Here is a 19,647-nt window from a genome sequence, read left to right as displayed (position 1 = left end):
GTGTCCCCAACCAGAATGGGGCTGGGCCTGGGTCCCGTGTGGGTCCAGCATGCTCCCCGCTGGGCCAGCAGTGAAAGGGTTATGTGTCCGCACGCAACCTGGGAACTCCTTGTTTAAACAAACAAGCCAGGGCGGGAGGGCGTGGGCGAGGAGAAGCGATAACGTTCCTCCCCTGCGGAGCCACCTGAGTATCCCGGCCATCTGGCATAGGTGGCCAGCCATGGGCAGAACTGCTGGCACACCCCCCATATCCCCTGTCAGTGCCCGCTGCCATGCCAGGCAGACATACACCAACCTACTCCCTGATTGACTCCCGGACCTCCCCGCCCAGCCATCTGGAAATGCTGTGGTGACACGGCTGTGGACTTTCACTCGTGAGGTACAGCCAGCTTCTCTGCTGAGCAAATCAGGCAGCTCTCGGGGCCAGATCACCGAGGGGCAGGGTGAGCACATCCGGGCACCTCGGTCACATATCTGGTGGGCAATGGGCACAGCTGGTACCAACAGCTAATGAGGCACATGGTGGCTTTCTTGTGGTCTTACAGGTGGTAAAAACCACTGGCGTGGCCTGTAATCTCCCTCTCTCTTACAGCCCCTGATGCCAGAGCACCCTCCTCACTTATAGACCACCAGCTCCCCGAGTCAGGCCAGGGCTAGCAGAACCAGTTGGGAAACGTTTCCCTGCCAAAAAAAAAAAAAAAAAAAATTCCTCTGAAACACTTCGGATGTTTTTTGGTCATTTTCTTTTTTAAATGTTTTAGAAATGTTTCAAGTTTTTGTTGAAAACCCAGAAACCCCCAACTGTGCTTCAATTGCTACAATCTCAAACAGCTGCAGTTTGCAGGGGGAGGGGGACAACGTGGAAGATTTTGACAAAAATTAACAATTTTTGTGAACATTTCTGGCTTTGCAAAAAAAAAAAAAATGTGTGTCAAAAAGTTTGGCTGGAGAATTTTTTCCAAGATCTAATGAACTTTCTCTTTCTTTCTTTCTTTCCCACGTGGCTCACACTGGGCCCTGGGATTTTATTTTATTTATTTATTTTTTGGTGCAAGAACAATTGCAAAGCCCAGGCTGTTCCTTTCCTTAGTTTCTCAGTTCAGATGCAAAATTTCCACAACCTGGTGGGACTTTTGGTGGCGCATTTGGTCACGCTTTCCAGAGTCTTTTGCCCCCTGGAGGCGGTGGGATACATGACAGCCTGTGGATGTGGCGGGTGACGGGGGAGATAGACACCGCCTTTCTTCCATGCTAGTTTTGTCTTGTCTAGTTTGCTGGAGAGCTCTTTGGGCCTGGGGCTGGCGCAATGAGGCCCTGGTCGAGTTATTAGCTTGTATTGCTGTAGCACCGAAGAGCTCTGGAATCCCATTGTGCATGGAGCTGTACAAACCTGGACTGGGCGCTGCCAGTTGCAATCGGGCTATTGGGGGGTACTTACTATGCACAAGGAGGCTGAGGGAGGAAGGCAGACCCTGGACTGTTTTGGAAGGTGGGAAAAGGGCTGTTGAAACGCGGGATTATGACTAGGGGTGAGGGGATGGTGGGATGATGTGCAATGCGTAGCTCTCTCTAATGGGGGGTTGGTCATGCTGTGGGGTCCCCAGGGGGACTGTGCCGGCCTATGGAGGAGGTGCCTTGAGGAACCAGCCCTGGGCATGGGGCTGATGGACCTTCGCGGGTGCTAGGGAGAAATCCAAGCAACGTGTTTGCTCAGTGCTGACCTTGACCTCTCCCCAGAGGAGCCTCTGCGACGGGCTGAGACCTTCAGCTGGGGACATGCCAGCCAGCAGCCAAAACACGGCCCAGCCAATGCTCACTGCTCCCACCGGGCCCAAAGCGCTGCCGGGAAGTGTTTACATCTCGCTCCGAACAACAGGACCCCAGCACTCAGCAGGCAGATATGAGGCAGCTCCCACCCCGCCCTTCCCTCTGCTAGGGCAGGCTGGCAGCATGAAGCTCCAGGCCATGGGACAGTCCTGCAAGGGCTCCCCTCTGCCCTTCCCCTACCCCACAGCTACACCACCTCCCCCGACTACCCAATTCCCTGGGCATCAGATAGCCTTCCTGGCTCCTGGGCAACCTAAATGGCCTGACTAGCTGGCAGGTAGCCTCATGGCTGGTGTAATTCTGGGAGTGACAGCGGGGCAAGCAGATGCCATGCCAGGAGCAACATGGGCATACGCACTGCCATCATCTCATCACTTAGTTCTTGGTGAGCTCTGGGCAGGCGCCAGGTCTGGCAGCCCTGGAGACGGAGCCTGCTACATACCCCTTGAGCGGGAGGCCAGCATGAGCTTCCCCCGCCCGGCTTGCCTGGAGCAACCCTTCCGTGGGTGGAAGGAGACCAGTGGCCTGGGAAAGGATGGACCAGGACTCCCGACTCGGGTCACCCAGGCCCCTGGAAGTTGGCATGTTGCAATGACTTCACAGCGACTGCTGAGCAGGGCTTAGATTTGAACCCCACTCCTCATCTTTGCTAGCCCTTTCCTGAGCATGCAAGGAACTGCCCCAATCCAGAGAGGACAGATCTGCCTACACAGCTGCTTCCACCCTGCCCCCAGTTCATTGCTTTCCCATCCCCGAGCCTGTGTTTCCCTTGGAGTGCAGCCCTGGGCGTGGCGATGCCAGTGGCCGAGGGATGAGTGCAGAGGTATTGATGTGACCCGGCAGCCCCCGGCTGGCCGCAGGACATGCAGAAAGGTGGGAAGCGCGCAGCACCATCCACTGCACAGCACTTGCTATTCTTGGCAGCGCTGGGTGGAAAATTAGAAGCATCAAAAGAATTTTGTTTTCCTTTGGCTGGGCCAAAGCCAGGCAGCTGGGCCACAGCTGAGCAAGGAGGAGGCTGACGGATTCCATCATCCACCTCTAAGCCGATGGCCAATGACTTGGTCTGTGGGATCTGTGACCCCCCCCCCCATGAAATCATTGCACCTGAGCAGGCTCCTCCATGCATTCTATGTCGCCTTCGCGCACGCTGGTTCTGCTGATACATACCCCATTGGGTATATAGGTGCTCTGCTGGGCCATCGCTAGAGGCCTTGGCTTGTCAGCTCATGTTATAGTGACTGGAGATCCCAGGTTCAATCCCCACCCTCTAAAGCAGCCCCTGCAGGAGCCAACCAGAGGAAACGGGACCGAGCTCCTGGTGTCTCCCAACAAACAGGGACCATTTGCCCCCCGTCGTTTCTGCGCCAGCAGGCAGGGTGGAGAGCCATGGAGCATCCTCCCAGCTCAGCAGGACGATCTCTATCCTCTGGTGTTGCTAGAGAGCTTCTCCCGCCTTCCTCCTTTGGCCCAGGAGAGCAATCAGGAGGCGCCGAGCTCCATGGACTCCTTGCCTGAACACTTGGGGATGGAGGTGGACAGCTGCTGTGCCAGCATTGGGTGCACAGCGTTGGGCACAGCCATACAGCCACTGACATTGCAGGGGATCCTACAAGCAGCAAGGAGCATCCATGAGCTGAGAGGCCAATCTCCAGGGAAAATGTCCTCACTGTGTCAGCCTATTCACATGCTGGGCTTCTGCCCAGCTCTGCTGATGCCCCTGAGTCCTGCCAGCAGCCCCATCTGCACAGCCTGGCCTGGGCTGAGACTGCACTAATTCTGTGCAGCGGATCAATATTCCCCCTGGATTGGATGGACCTGAGTCCTCAGGCCCGCCACTCAACAAATTCCCACCCAGCTGCTAAATCCCCAGTACCCCCCATGGGTGAACCCATGGAACAACAGCCCTGAAGGCCAGCGCCCCACAGCCTGGGGAAAAGCCGTGTCTCGGAGAGGAAGGGAAACAGAAACCCACCAAGACGCTCATGTGGCATCTGCCTGTGGAGCCCAGATCTGCAGCTTCTCCAAAGATGGGGGTGTCTGGTCTCTGTCCCCTCCCCCCCCCCAATATAGGGCACAATGTCTGGTCCTAGATCAGAACCAGAGTTTGAGCGTTTTAATCCGACTCAGGCCTGTGCCTACCCCACATGGGAGCTGCAGTGGAGGGGACCAGGACTGAAGGAGGCGTTCCCTGCGTGGCTGGGCAGTGGGGGTGTGATGGGGGAAGGGCAGAACTTAATTTGTAATGAAATAGGGGCTGGGGCTCAAGCAATTTTTTTATTTTCATAACTAACACGGCAAGCCCAGGGGCGCCGGGGCTGTGAACTGCTAGGCTCGGAGGTGCCGGCCCGGGGCTGTGAACTGCTGGGCCCTGAGGTGCCAGGGCTCTGAGCTACCAAGCCCAGAGGTACCGGGGCTCTGACCTGCCAGGCCCAGAGGTGCCGGGGCTCTGAACTGCGAGGCCCAGAGGTGCTGGGGCTCAGCCCTGGCACAAATTAAGCACTGGGAAAAGGCGTCCTGTCCCTGCTCTGGATGGCCCCCCATCAGTCTGAAGATGGGTGCAGGCAGGGAGGGGTTGGGAAGAGGCAAGGCGTGCATGGGGAGCAGAGATGTGCTCAAGGTCACTGCACTTGGATGGTTCCGTCCCGCAGCTGCAGGCCTGCCAGAGCCATTTTGGCCCACACACATCCCAGAAGATCCGGGGCAGGCGAGGATTCAGGGTGAAGGTGGCGCACAACCCGGGGGCCTGGCCATGCTCCAGGGACTCTCTGGCCGCTGCTCTGGAGTTCTTGGGAGGAGACAAGACTGGGCCCCTCTCTTTGCCTGTCACCCCCCTTCCTTTCCCCAAGGATCACACAGGGAGCCCCAGGCACAGCCATGGGGCTTGGCCAAGGAGGGGGCTGGGTCATGGTGGCTCTGTGGGCAGCTATGGCTGTGCGGAGGGGCGGCTGCCAGCCCTTGGGGCACCGGCAAACAACCTGTTCTGCAGGATACTGCGGCGAGCAGGATGGTGAAGGGTCGGCTCCCGCCTTGGACAAAATGCTGGTTGCAGTGGCCAGATGCTGCCCGGAGCCAAGGAGTGAGCCACTCACAGCCCATGGGGTGGCAAATGGGCCCTGAGACCCTTTCCTACCCCTCTCGCTTCCTAGGATAAGGGCAGGAGCAAGTGCAGGGATCAGGGCCTTGGTGTGTGAGGGGCCCTGCTGGCAGGAGCATGGCTGTGCATGGGGGTGGGGGAAATGGGGGGGTTGTGTGGGATGGAGTGTAGCAGGGGTGTGAGGGATGTGTGTCTGGGAGGAGCTGCATGCTGGGGATGTGTGTGGGGGAGGGCTATGTATGAGGTGGATAGGTCTTGGGGGTGCATGATGAGGGAGCAAGGGGGTGTTGGGGTGTATGGTGTGTGGATGTGTATGATGATGAGCTATGTGTGCATGCCGGATGTGAGTATGAGGACAGGAGGTGCTCTGCAGGTACAGGAGGAGGGGTGTCAGGGGTGCATTGAGGGTACAATGTGGGGTGTGGGAGTGCAGGAGGAGGTGAGCGCTAGGGGATGCCCTGGAGGTGCAGGGGATGCGCTGGGGGTCGATGAGGGTGTGGGGGTGCACTGGGGATACAGAGGTGTGTGCTGGGGGACGATGAGGAGCGTGAGGGTGTGCTGGGGTGCAGGAGGAAGGGTACACTAGCGGGTGCGATTAGGGGTGTGGGGTGCCCTGGGGGTGCGATGAGGGGTGTGGGGGTGCAATGGGGTACAGCAGGAGGGGGCGCTAGGGGGTGCCCTGGGAGTGCAGGGAGGTGCGCACGCCCTAGCTTTACAGCTCGGCAGGGCCCCAGCCCACTGCCCAGGGAGCGTTTCCCCCTCCGCCCCTGCAGCCTGCGGGCCGGGCAGCGCCCCCTTTAAGCGCCGGGAGGGAGCCGCCCTGCCTGTGGCTGCGCTGGGCGCTCCCCTCCCCTTGGCCCCGCCGGTCCCCGGGGTTGGAGCCAGCAGCAGCAGTCGCCGCGGAGGCGCAGGCCGGGTTCGAGGAGCGGCGCCGAGCGCACGGCAGCCTGGGACTCCAGCTGCGTCCTGCCGGCTCCTTCCAGCGCCCCGAGCCTGCCCCTGCTGCTCTGAGTTCGGGGCCCCCGGGGGCCCGCGGCGAGTCAGGTTGGTTTCCCTCCTTCCCGGTCCACGCGGGCTCTGCAGCGCTGCCTGCCCGAGGGGCGGCCACAGGCGGGAGGCGCAGCCCCGATTCGGGGCGCCGGGGAGGGCCCGGGCTGGGCGTCCTCCTCCCTCTGCTGTAGCCCTCTTGGGGTCCCCCAGGCGGGCGATGGGTCCCTGCCGGCCAGCCCTGGCGCAGAGGCAGCGCTCGGAGCAGGTGCTGCGGACGGAGCCTTTCCCCAGAGCCGCTGGTTTCCTACTCCTGCGGGGCGGTGGACGCCACGGTGAGGGGCGCGAGGTGGCTCAGCGCGGAGAGGATTGGGCGGGGAGCAGCGGACGGAGAGATCCTGGGGGGTGCAGAGGGACCATGTGTGGGTGCTGCGGGGAGCGATGGCGAGGCGTGTGGTGTAGTGGTTAGAGGGGACCAGGGATGGACGTCATAGAATCATAGAATATCCCTAAATGGCCCCCTCAAGGATTGAACTGCGGACTCCTGGGTTCTATTCCTGGCTCTTGGAGGCGGTGTGGGTGCAGGAGCTAGGGACTGAGGAGACCTGGTTTGAATTCCTAGCTCTGTCCTTCCTGTGTGAGCCTGGGCAGTCACCCCACTCCCTGTCTCAGTTTCCCTGGCTGTGCAATGCAAGTGCCCCATGTACAGCACTTTGAGTTGAGCGCCTGTTAGGGCTGGATCGGGTGTGCGTAGGGGCAGGGGCACAGAGTCCGGGATCAGACTGGGGCTACCAGTCCCTCCTGGGGGCTGGGGCTGAGGCAGAGATGTCAGAGCCAGGTGCTCTGGCCTTCAGGGCTGTACAATGCAGTTAAGTCTCTTAGGAGAGTGACCGGCTTTCCCAGCATCAGCACTTCCCTAGGCAGCTCCAGAACCAGGCTTGGGGGGATGGGACAGAGACAGGCCCAGGGGTGAGCTCTGTGATAGATACAGGCTCTGCCTGTTGCTCCCCCATTTCAGTGCCACCCCTCTCTCTGACAGTGCTGTAGTAGTGAGGGGCCTGGATGCCAGTGGATGGTGAGGGGGCTGGAGGGAGCAGAGGGCCCCAGCACCCCCTGCCGGCTCCCGGCAGTGATCTGGCGTGTCCAGTGTGGAAAAGGCTGTTTGGGCAAGAAAACTGGGTCCCCAGGGGCTGATTCTGGCAGATCTAGGGTCTGAGCAGGTGTGTGGGGGGAGGTGGAGGGGAGAGTAGCTTAACTCCCTGAAACCCCCCTGCTGTCTACAGTGTCCCCTCGTCCCATCATTCTCCTCCCCCAATCTGGTGGCAGGCCTCTGGGGAAGGCACAGATGGCTGGTCTTGAGGCGTTTGAGGCTGGGAGCCATGCTAGTGCAGAGGAGGGAGCTGCAGGGGCAAAGCAGGAGGGGGAATGCTGTGGGGGTGGGGGCTAGATAGTGAGCGAGGCTTCTAGGGTAGAGCCAGGGCACCTGCAGAGAAGGCAGGTTGCCCTCCACCACAGCCATCGCCCCCAGTCTCCAACCTCCCATCCAGCAATGCCATGTACTGCCTTGCTGGCCTTGATTCCCTTCCTCGTGCTTCCCCCAGAGCAGGCGGCTCATCGAGGGGTCTGTCCCAGGCCCAGAAGGGGGTGTTTTTAAGCATGCTGGGTTCACAGTTGCACCCAGTGCTGGCCTTGACAACCAGCAGCTCGTGTGGGCTCTGGGGTGAGGGGGCAGGACTGTGGCCTTCCCAGCTGACTTCTATTTTGCCTGTCACCCGATCCCATAAAACACTTTTACAGCCTTTCAAGTGTACAGCAGTTCGCAGGCTGGCACCGGCCCGAGCCCCGCCAGCCAGCCACAGCCTCACTGGAGTTTGCTTTAAAGGGACAGCGTGCGTCCTTTGGCCAGTGGGGAGCAGGGAGCACATCCTGTGAGAACAGCACTGTCTCGGAAAGGAGCAACGTCTCAGGGGGTGTCCCACCACCCTCCAGGAAACTGGACTGGAATGGGAGGTGTGTGTGACGCCTCACTCCTCTGTTCTCACGGGAGAACAAGTGTCACCTAGCTGGATTATTCTGCACTCTGTATTGCTGTGATGCCCACACAGGCATTACCTGCTCGATGGAATGCGTGTTATTCTGGTCAATCAGTAACGAGACCTTCCATTTCTCTAGGGAATTATATCAAAGTCCATCCATCCATTTCCATACACACACACCCATCCATCCATCCATCCCCGTGCGCGCACACACCCATCCATCCATCCATCCCCCGTACACACACACACATACATACATACATCTGTCCATCCCTATACATACCTGTCTATTTCTCTATCCCCCTTCAGACCCACCTACCATCAAAATGCAGCTGCCTCTGTGGAACAACACTACTCAATGGGGGGCGAGTGGTTTTTTTTCATGGGGGAAGGGAGTGAAGAAAATCTTCCCCACCAAGGGGGCAGAACTGGAATGTGGTTTGGCTGGGACACTGGGATTAGCACTTACAGGATCACGGGATTTTTTTTAATGACTGCGATGGGCTGTTAGTCATGGCAGAGGGCTAATGAGTGCTCACAGATCTCGCAGCAGGGTTTCTTTGGGAATGGGCAGTGATTCTATCCTCTAGGGGCAGTTTAGTCGCCCACCCACACATGCCATGCTGAGAAGCTGTTGACTCCTGTGACTAAGGACACAGCTGGGCACAGGGTGAGAAGCTGGCAGCATGCTCTAAGCCTTCCATATCTGGCTAAGGACCATTGACACCTGCCTTGTGTAGGGAGGTGAACGCCACCTGTGCAGGGAAGTGGGAGATGTGTTGGCAGGTATTTTCGTGGGGTGCTGGCTGGAGGCTGCAGTGGGTGGCGGCTGGCCAGGAAAGGAAGATGCTAAGAGGTAACAGTAATTGTAGTTTTGTTATTTCTCGGTTCTCCCCTGCTACCTGCAGCTCCTCTTGGTCTGTAAGTGTCATGACCCCACGCCCCACAGTGTTCCTGAAGAGGTCAAATCAGGCTCTTTCCAGCACTGACCTATGCTGCGCTGCCTCCCCTCCCCCGGCAAATTGGACCCCTGCAGCTTGACCCATGGCCAGTCGCTGTTATGGCTGGTGATGGCCTTGCAGACGGTTTTGGGTCCCCCTGGCTGCATGTCCTCAAGCTGATTTGAATTAATTGTTCAGTCTGGGGTTCTGAGAGTCACAGGGTCCATCACTGGAGAGAAACCAGGACCTGCCACATTTCTTCCCACGCCCCCCTGCCTTTTCCTAAAACTGTGTTTTCACGAGGAATTTATAGTGTGGACAGATCTAGAGGTCACAGCTTGACCAGCCCCCGCTGTGCCAGGCGCTGTACAAACCTGGAAGAAGCTGCCAGGCTAAAAGACAAGACCTTGATGATTCAATTTCAAGCTGTCCAGCATGATCGGGGGTGGATTGTTTGGTTTTGCAGGGGCAGGGGAGTTGTTTAGCTAATGAACGTACCATGGGGTTATGCAATTAATCCAGGGGGCAAATGACACCCCTCCCCCCAGCTCCAGTATGAAAGTGACCGGATGATGTTCAGAGCTGTCGGCATGCTTGCCTGCGTCTGCCGCTAACCAAAGCTGCTCTCGGCTTCACCAGAAATGGGGCATGAGCTAAGGCGCGCCTCTGCTGATTTCATGGGGTGTTAGATTGGGCCCGGGGACAGCCAAGCCATGAAAAGTCAGATGTGACTCTGAGGCGGCAGCCAAGTGTTTTGATGTGTCTCAGCCCCCGTGTGACTGGCCTACCCAGACTCCCAGATCGGGAGCTGGTTCCCATCTTGTTCAGGTTTTGAAGGGTCAGATGCTGTGGGGGGAGGCTCCCCCCAAGAGCTGCAGGGGGCCCCTGCATCCCAGGGAGTCACTGCCATGCCATCTCCATGACTATGGGCAGAAATTACAGGCTTCCTTCCCCAGCAGTGACGCTGGCCTCTCCCCGGGCTCCGGCGCTGAGCTCTCCTGGCTGCCATACCGGTGCTGCGAGCCTCAGACCCGCGGTGCGGGCACATCCCCCGATGGCTGCAGGCATTGGCTGGGCTGGGGGACTGAAAAGCAGGCGCCCCTGTGGCTGAGATGCTAGGGCCCTTGCAGAGCCGATTTATGCTTTGCACGCGTCACCTGAGGCAGATCGTGGCTCGCCGGCTTGGTCAACTGGTGGGGGTTGCACATTGCTCTGGGATGGGCAGCAAGCTGCGTCTCTTACCTACAGTCCACAGGTCCTAGCCCTGGACCCCTGAGAGCAGCTTCCAGGCAGTGAGGGCACAGATTGATCTCCAGCATAGCAGCCACGTCTTCAGCCCAGGGTATGGAATGGCCTCCAGGCGGCAGGGGGTCGTGGCGCATGGCACAGATGGCGTGATGCAGCATCGCAGTGCTGGGCCATGGTGATTTGATTCCCTGAGCAAAAGCCAGGAGGTGGCCACCTGCCTGCCCGGCAGCCGCTTCACTAGGCTCAGCCCTGCCTGGCAGAGGAGAAAGATGTTACATATGTATAGATGTTACCTTCCTAAGTACTGGAACCAAGGAGTCCTGGTGCCCAGGCCCCTGCTGTAACCACTACACTACACTTCCCAAGCAAGAGATGGGGATAGGTCCCAGACTCCCAGAAGTCCTGGCTCCCAGCCCCACAAATCTCCTCTCCCTCCCAGAGCTGGGGAGAGAACCCAGGAATCCTGACTCCCAGCTCTCCCCCCGCCCCAGCAGGCAGCTCCCGGCACTGCGGCCTGCCCAGTGCCTCCGCAGCTGGCTAACTGCACCTCCGTGTGTGAGCCCTGATGACTCGGGCTGCCCCCCGCCCAGTCCAGGGAACTGATGCTATGGGAAAAGAGGCCGTGTTTTCTTGGCCGTCTTCTCCTTCTCCTCCAGTCGAAGGAGGCAGCTGCTTCCAGGCAATCGCATGGGGGAATTTTCTGCTTTTTGATCTAAAGCGAAGCGCAAGCTGCTTTGGCTGGAGCAGCCCAGCCCGGCGGGGTGTGGGACAGCAAGCGTGGAGGGGAACAGAATCCATTCCAGGGGGCTCAAGAATTCAGATCCAGTGGTTTTTCTCACCCTCGTTCCCCATGGACTCCCAGGGCAGAGAGCTCGCTGGTTGCCTGATTCAGATGCAGACCCATGGCCCCTGGAGTAGCTCTGGAAGATGCCCTGTGCTGGCTCCGTAATTGCTTTGGGAAGTTGATGTCACTTAATCACAGTCAATGCAAGGAAGCCATTGCACAAGCCACATTGGCTGTGATGCTGCGGTCTGTTCCCTTGGCAGAGGAGCAGGACAGGACCGGGAAATAATTCCTCAGGTGGTGTGGGGGAGGGAAGCCAGGAGGATGAAACTCAAAGGGGGATTCACTCCCAGGTGCGGGGGTGGGGCCTGGCAGCCCTGCTCTGCTAAGCTTCTGTCTGGCAGTGGTTAGTGGGCCTCATTCTGCTCTCCTTTGCACCTGCTGACCCTCACTGACTGCCCAGGGGCAGCATAGAGCAGCATTTAGCCTCTTCTGTGTCTAATCAAATGATATCAGACAGATAATCCAGCTGTGATGGGGCTTGGGCACCGATCCAGCAAGCGTTCTAAAGTTACTCGCATCAGAATGACATCCAGCCCTTCTTGTCCGTACCTCCCAAAGGTGGGGGAAACTGAGGCACAGAGCAGGGATGTGGCTTGCCCAGGGTCACATGGCCAGTCAGTGATCAGACTGCCTCAGTCTGGTCTGCTCCTCGTGCATGGGGCAAGCCGCAATTGACTCCACAGGGCTCTGGGGGAAGAGAACTAACTGGGGCTGTGGGAGACTTGGGTTCAATTCCCAGCTCTGCCACAGACTTTCAGTGTGGCCTTGGCTAAGCTACTCTCTGTGCCTCTGTTTTTCCTCTGTGAAATGGGGCATGAGCCCTGCCCTGTTGTTCAGTAGATACGTAAAAGGTGGTGGGTTGAGCTGCTCAGACACTGTGGTTGCTGGGGGGTCAGCCGGGCACATAGCCCTGAGACTGAAATATTTTAGAATCATCTTTTGTCCTGACATTGCACGTCATACGGATTATTGTTTTCCCCAGGCTGTCTCATGAAACACTCTCCTCAGCCACGTGCTGCTAACGGCGCCGAAGATCCTTCAGCCCAGGCGGATCTAGTCTGATCTCTTGCATAATGCAGCCAGAGAACCGAAGGGGTAATGAAATCCAGACAGGTTGCTTTTCTGCTGGAGGCCACTGGGTGGCATTGTATGTGTGGCTGGGGATGAAGGGGGTATTTGCTGGAGGCAGACAAAGCAAACCTAGGGCAAGTGCTTCCAACCATAAAACTTTGCTCAAGAAAGAGTTAAGGCTAGAACTGTGGTTTAGGGGGGCCCGGCGGACTCCCTGGTGCAATATTACTCTAAATTTGACACCGTTATGCTAGAAACTCTGGAAATGAACAGCCAAGCCAGTGCCTGCCCCACCCAGCCGCCTCACCGTCCGATCCTGTCCCCCTCATTCATCCTATCCACATGACCTTAACTCTGCCCCCTGAAATTTGCAAAGATACATGCAAAGGTAGAAATAAGCAGTGCCTGGAAGCTCATTGAGACTCATACCCTATTCAAGGGATATGCTCCCAATAGGCTGCGGCCCACACCCTGCAAGCAGTCTTCGTAAGTTCACTTACCCGGGTAAGGCCCATAATGTTCCCCACTAGCAAGAAAGCGACATGCAAGAGTTACTCTGCAATGTAGTTAAAAATACAGACTTGCAAGGTTAATGGGCGTGAACGTAAAACCTACACGGCCATATAATCGACGCACTTCATAACAGCAAACCGCTCATTCACAGAAATATTCTTCTCCACCCACACAGCACCCTGTGACATGAGAGAGAACTCTGGCCTAACAATGTGCTCCCACTATATTCCTTCTGAAATTATTATTACATGTTTAATAAGCAATATGTAACCTACTGCAGCGATAACGGAACAGAGCAAAGGAGCAGGTTTCACCTCATTGAGCAGTGTGAGTCGGGGGAGTGCGGCAAACTATCGAGCATCATCACTCTGCCTGGATCTCTTTATTGTGCATTTCCAGGTGTTGACATCTGAGGGCTTTTTCAGGGGTAGGATCTGGGCAGAGAAAGTGTAAAGAGGTTTCAGGAGAGCATTACAGCCTCTGGCTTCTGCTCAGCCAAATTCGCTTGGTTTGAATGGAGGGCTGGGTTGGAGAATTTCCCGTGGCTTGTCTTATTAGTGAGAACCAAAGATTAAAATCAAGTGCTCCTCCAACATTCACAGGCAGGCTCTGCACCGGTACCTCTGGGTCTGATGCCATGCAGAGCGGAGAGGCTGTTTGCTGGCCTCTTGTATGGGTTGTGCCTGGGTCCCCCTGAGGGAGCTTGGGCTATTGCTGCAGTCCCAGGGGGTGTGGACTGGTGGACAGACCATTGGGCTAGGACTCTGTAGCTGTGGGTCAACCATTGATCTGCTGAGTGACCATGGGCAGGTCACGTCCCCTCGCTGGGCCTCAGTTTCCCTGCCCGTCCTTTGTCTTGTCCCTTTAGATTGCCGGCTTTTTCTTGGCCCAGTGCCCAGATGTTCCAGGCTGCTGTATCGCTGTGATGCTCAGTTGATCGCAGCTTATCGGGGAAGCTCAGTACTCAGACCAGAGAGGAATGGGTTCCTTCGCTGTTTGCTTTATGGCCCCGTGTCACACTGAGCTTAGAGTGGCTTTAGTGGGAGGCTGGGGAATGCCAGCACGTTCCCAGATGCACCGTTTGTTCTGGTGGCGGTGCCGCTGCAGTTACGTACCAGAGCAGCCTCCAACCCTTTCTTCCCTTCTGCCCTCCAAGCTGCCCACTGCGGTTTGGGGGAGGGGATAGGCTTTAATCCACACTGGAAACATGTGAGGCTTAAAGTTTTCTCTCTAGAAGTTTTTAAACACGTGGGGTGAAAGCTGGGGGCTGTGGGGCCAGGTTTTCATCCTTAGAGTCCTTAACGTGGGTCAAGTTACGAGGAGATTTAGTTGGGGTTGGTCCTGTTTTGAGCAAGAGATTGGACTAGATGACCTCCTGAGGTCTCTTCCAATCCTAATCATCTATGATAAGTCCTCTCTCTTCCCTGTCCCCTCTGTGCCCCCCAAAATACCCCACCTGCTCCCCTGATTCCCTTTCAATCCCCCTCCACACTCCTCCAGTCTCCTGCTGTCCTAACCCCACTAGACCCTGGCCCTCTTTGCCTCTGCCACCATCTTTGTGACCACCACCCCCCCTGCTTCACCACCAGACCTCTGCCCCTCTGGATTTGTCCCCTAGCCTCTTGTCATCCCCGTTTTCCCCCACACACACCCATGAGGGTGTATCCTGGGGCAGCAGCAGCTCAAGTTCTAATTTTAAATCCTGCTGTGTAGATGTCTTTGCTGATCTCTTTCCCCCCAACCTCCCTGTGGAATTCTATTGTGGAGGGGGATTTCAAGGGGATTGCTTTGTGTCAAATCAGAGCTGTGACAGGAAGCTCCTGGCTTTAGCTTGAATAATGTCACAGCTCCATAATGCAGTAATGTAGAGGCTAATGCAAATGTGCGCCATTGCCCTCTGCTGGAGGACATCAGAATTGCACCCCTATATGTCATAAGCCCTAGATTGTGTGCCTTCAATGGTGATTCTCCGTTAGCTCTGGGGGTCAGCACTGAGCTCAAAGTGGGTACAGAGGGGTCTTTCTGCTCCAATTCACTCCTTCCTTCCACCCCATCTGCAGATGTTGCATTTCCCTTGGGGAATACAATGGTTTCATCATCCCCTTTGGTTATGCATGGCAGTTTTCCGCTGTCCTTTGCATAGCCACTTCTGCAATGCAGCTTTGCATTCCCGGCTCAGTCTCTTTGTCTCTCGCTGCTTGTAATGCAAAGACCTTTTGTTGGCTGGTTTGCGTTCAGTTGGCATGGGGAGCAGCGCTGGCCACTGCGAACCAGCAGGGGGCACTCAATGACACAAAACCTGGCTGTTCTTGTAGGCCCTACTTTAAAGGAGACAGCTGAGAAGTGGCTGACATTAAAATATGTAAATAAATAAAAATAAACTCAGCCCAAGTTGCTAATATGAGGTCAGGCACTGGAGTTTTCAGTGCTGCTACATTAATCCCCAATTGCAATTTGGCCCTGTTGTGTTAGGTGCTGTGCAAATGGGTCATCAGCGACTGTCCCTGGCCAAAGAGCATATCATCGAAACAGCTGAGGGGTAGGAGCTGAAGTGACTTGCCTGGGCTCTCACAGTAGGTCAGTGGTAGAGCTGGGATTAGAACCAGGTGTCCTGACCCCTTGCCTCCTGCTCTACCCGCTGGTTGGCACTGCCTCGCTAATTGCTCCGTTGTAACTGAGCTGATCTTCGCAAGGGGGGTTCACAGCAGCTGGCCAGGAAGCAGTTTCCTCAACCCGCAAATAGTTTTGAGAGTTCACATTTTTTTCCCCAACTCGAGTGAGGAGGAAAAGTGGAAATCTCGGAAATATTTGCAAATTGAAACACTGATTTTTTTTTATTATTATTTATTTATTTTTTTTTCCATTTTGGGTCAATCGAAATGTTTCCTTTAAAATATTTCCTTGTCCCTCTCTACTTGGCACTGGTGAGGCCCCAGCGGGAGTACTGTGTCTGGTTCTGGGCCCACAGGAGAGCAACAAAAATGGTTGGTTTAGAAAACCTGACCTGTGAGGAAAGGTTAAAAAAACTGGGCATGTTTAGTCTTGAGAAAAGAAACCAGAGGGGGGAACCTGTTAATACCTTCCATTACGTTAAGGGCTGTTATAAGGAGGATGAGGATAGATTGTTCTCCGTGGCCACTGACAGTAGGACAAGAAGTAATGGGATTAAGCTGCAGCAAGTGCGATTTTGGGGTTCAATATTAGGAAAAAATGTCTAACTATCACAGTAGTTCAGCTCTGGAACAGGCGTCCAAGGGAGGTTGTGGAATCCCTGTCAGTGGAGGTTTTAAGAACAGGTCAGACAAACCCCTGTCAGGGCTGATCTAGGGTTACTTGGTCCTGCCTGAGCACAGGGGGCTGGAGTTGACGGCTTCTTGAGGTCCCCTCCACCCCTGCACTCCTGTGGTTCTATGATTTCCACCTTTTTTTAATCTTTGTTTTTAGTCTAGTTTGCTTCAATTTAGAAAGGAAAAGTGGCTTTGAACCAGCAAATTGGAATTTTTCATTTCAAAACTGTCAAAACAACCCGATGACAAGTTTGAAACTTTTTTCCGAGCTGGGAGATTGGCCGAGCCCGGCCCTGCTTCGGGTACAGTTCCAGTTTCAATGAATTGGCATCTTCTGACAAAACACAATGAGTCACAAAATCCCCGCCCGGCCCTAGTGCTCGGCCATGTCGGTTCCGCATAAGCCCAGCTCAGCTGGGCTCCAGATGTGCAGAACCCAATGGGGGCTCCTGGCCCAGATGTGGCAATTCTCAGCAGGCCAGATGCAGATCCTGCCAGGAGGCCACGTGGGCATGCTCCGATGCCAGATCTGACCCACCTGCTGTTTACCAAGCGAGTGCCAATGTGCCCGGATCAGAGAGGGGCTGGCCTGGGTATAAACAGCTGCGCAAGGTGCAGGGTGAGCGAGTCTCCGTCTCGGCCCCTCATCCAGAGCAGAAACCCCTCCAGCTGCTGGCTTTGGTGGGGTCCTCTCACTGCAAGGGTTGGACGGATCTGGCCCAAGTCCCTCCCAGCCACCTGCCCCACTCCAGGGAGAGCAGGAGGAATGTGTGTCTTGCCAAGGGTCATTTCTCCTCCCCTGAGGCGGACTCTGAAATCACCCTTCCCCCCCCCCCCACGCCTTGGGGAGGGGGCTGTAATCTGAGCTCACTGTCTCCCTCGCTCCTCTGCCTTTCCAGCTGTCTGAGGCTCAGAGTCCAGCCTGCGGAGGAGCTGGAAAAGTGACCATGATCCCCGCGCTGCTGCTGCTGTTGCTCCGGATCCTGGGCGGATGGGGCAGGATGGCTGGCCCCCACCCCAGGCTCAGACTGTCCTTCCAAGGTAAGCACAGCGCGGCCCAGGTGCTGTCTGAGGAAAGAGGTCCCGGCCGGAGCACGCGGATCCATGGAATCCCCATCCTGCCACCAGGCCTCGGGGAGGGTGTGTGTGTGAATGACCTGGTTGGATCTGTAGGGGTGTCTCATGGGCTGCACCTCCCCGCGCCCTGTGAGAAAGGTGGTCGCGTGGAACCCTTTTGGCATCTCTTATCCAAGCTGTATCCGGAAACCCACGCCCGAGTTAAACAATACGGGACGCAGTGATGAATGACAGATTCCCACAGGACGGTTTCCGCCATCAGCCACCACTGGCATAAATCCTGTTGCTCTGCTGACTGCCGAGGAGTCCAGGCCATATTCTGATCTCGGTTGCGTCAGCAGGTGCAAATCCTGAGCCAGCCAGTGGAATTACTCTGGATTTCGGCCAGGGTAACCAGGATCAGGTTCTGACTCTGTGTTTGGTGAATACGGTACATTAAAGCCTCCAGTCCCAGAGACAGAAGAAGGTGTATTTTCCTGGAAACGAAAGCTGCCCTCCCATAGCTGTCCCGCCATGCCCTGCAGCATGCGGGGTGGCATTAGGGAGTGGCGTTGGCATAGGCTTTTGTGATCAGTATTCAGGCTGGATTCCTAGCAGCAGCTTTGGGAGCTAGATCCCCAGTAGGCCGAGCCACGGGTAACTGTAAAGTAACTTCAGCAGAGCTGTGCCGGTTGGTGCCAGCTGGGGATCCAGCCCTCAGGGCTTGGCTGCAGCTTATGCGGGTGACCCCCAGCAGGCAGAGTTCTGGGAGGGATTATGGGGCTTTGGGCTGGGCCGTGTATGGCACCAGGAGGGCCTTTCTTGTGGGGTTCTGGCTGGGATCAGAGCCAGCCTACGTGAAGCGAATGCTCTGTCCAACCCGAGGGGCAGGTGGGGGCTTGCGATGAATTCTTATTACAGCCATGCCAGGCCTCCCAGTAGCGTGTAGTGCCCCTCGCCCCTGCCAGGCTGACACTGGGCCAGCTCCGCACCCGGGCCGGGGGCTCCAGCTGACGCTGTAGAGAGAGCATGGGGTGCAGAGATGCTGCATCCCCCTTGGTGGCCCGGGAATGCCCACGGACAGGCAGCAATGTCATCCACAGCACTCTGTCCCCGCACGCATGAACCCTGTCAGTGCTGCAGGCCAGCCCAGGAGCTGGACTTCTGCAGCCTGGCTGGACGCCCCACTGTGCGGGGGCCTGGCCTGCCCCATTCATTGTGGATGGTTGATGTTGCTGGGGGAGCAGCTGCCTTCCCATCTGGCGGTGGGGGCAGGGCTATAACTTGGGTCACCTCCCCCATCATCCCCCTCTCCCCCCCACACACACACAGCTCCTCAGGTAGGATCTGGATTTCAGCTCAAGGAGATGTGAACTCTCCCCCTTTGCCCACACCCCAGCATGTGATTGCCCCATCTTTGGAAGGTCTCAGGGTTACATTTTCAAAGCAAGAGGAAAGGGGGTTACCCCCAACCCAGCCTGTACACCCTGCCCTGCTGGGACATGTATATGTCTTGGGAGCTGGCTGGCTCGAGGAGGGGATCTGGACCTTTTCATCTCCAGGTCCCCAGTTCTGATCCGGCCCTGGAGCAGGGGGGACTGGCTGGCCCCAGGTTTGGGAAGTGCAGTCCTGAGCAGCTGCTCTCCGATTCACCCCAGGGTGCAAGTGACCCCTGGCATTTCCCAGGGGTTAATGACCATGTGACATGGGTTCGGGGGTGGGAGGTAGCAGGTGTCCCCCAGCCCCTACCCTTTAGGCAGCCTTGTCCCCTTGCTGGAAGCCTCAAACCCAAGGAGCAGCTGGGGGGTGGAGACATCTTCCCCTCTTGCTCCTTACAGGACCCTCCTGGGGCAGGTGGGGGTGGGGCTGGCCCTGCTGCTACAGCTCTCTGGAGAGGGGCCTGGAGGGCTGGAGCCGGCCCCTCTCAGCAGCAGGAAGAAAGGGGCCTTCACAGGGGTGATGCTGTGGAATGAGTGGAAGCCGTGCAGCCCACCCACCCCCCAGGCACAGCTCCAGACAGCCTCTTGCTGCCCCATGCCCGCTGACTCCAGCTCCACCAGGAGCCCAGGGCGCTTAAGGAGCTGGGGCACGGCAATGGGCTGGGCTGCAGCAGTGCCTGGGCTCAGCGCTGATCCCCCACGCAGCGTGCCACGGGGACTGGTGCTCGCTGGCCTCGGCACCGAGGTGCCTCCTGGCTTCGGGGACCGGTGCAGGCCCTGGTGCCCTTGGGGGCCGGGGAGGGCTCTGGTGCCCTTATGGACTGCTCTGACTCCCTCCCCCCCAGCACTGGGAGCTGCCAGGGAGGGTGGCATGAGGCCATTATGCCAGAGAGCACCCCTCACCCCAGGGTACCCTACCACTGGGCAGATCAGTCCAGTTCTGGCCCCTTCCCACGGCCAGGGCAGCAAACAGGAGCTGGGGTGCAGCCCAAAACAGGGCTCTGTGTCCTCCCTCCTGGGAGATGAGGTGGCTGGGGCAATCAGTGGCAGGGTGCTGCCGCACTGAGAGCGGAGGCCTCCGGGAGGCCTTTGCCCTTTCCACTAATTTGTCCATCAGCCAGAAACTCATTAAAGAGGTATGTAGGGGGGGAGGGGGGCTGCCTTTTGAGCGGTTTCCAGAATAGTTGCTAAGCAGCAGCCTGGGGTTGCTGGGTTACCTCACGTGATGCCAGTCCTTGAATGCTCCCAGTCAAGTCCCTGAGCAGCCGGTGTCAGGCAGGATTGAACCAAAGGGGAAA

The 19,647-nt window shown here is 57.1% G+C and overlaps 1 protein-coding gene across 8 annotated transcripts in view; it reads left to right on the top strand.

Moving 5' to 3' along the window:
* The first annotated feature begins 205 nt into the window (after positions 1–205).
* SEMA3B (semaphorin 3B) overlaps positions 206–19,647 on the top strand; it is a 52,350-nt gene continuing 32,908 nt past the window's right edge. For 2 of the 8 annotated variants that reach the window (XM_054034554.1, XM_054034547.1), the window contains exons 1-3: positions 5,768–5,968; positions 11,966–12,078; positions 16,754–16,895. In XM_054034554.1, coding sequence (XP_053890529.1) covers positions 16,802–16,895 — 94 coding nt within the window. In that variant the 5' untranslated portion in view covers positions 5,768–5,968; positions 11,966–12,078; positions 16,754–16,801. Of the gene's footprint in view, positions 380–422; positions 444–5,767; positions 5,969–6,072; positions 6,247–11,965; positions 12,079–16,753; positions 16,896–19,647 lie in introns of those variants that run through there. The other 6 variants (XM_054034549.1, XM_054034551.1, XM_054034552.1 and 3 more) reach the window with 6 other exon arrangements.

This window comes from Malaclemys terrapin, chromosome 7 (genome assembly GCF_027887155.1).
Source record: "Malaclemys terrapin pileata isolate rMalTer1 chromosome 7, rMalTer1.hap1, whole genome shotgun sequence".
In the NCBI taxonomy this organism is placed as follows: domain Eukaryota; kingdom Metazoa; phylum Chordata; order Testudines; family Emydidae; genus Malaclemys; species Malaclemys terrapin.
This window is presented reverse-complemented; position numbering and strand designations above follow the sequence as displayed.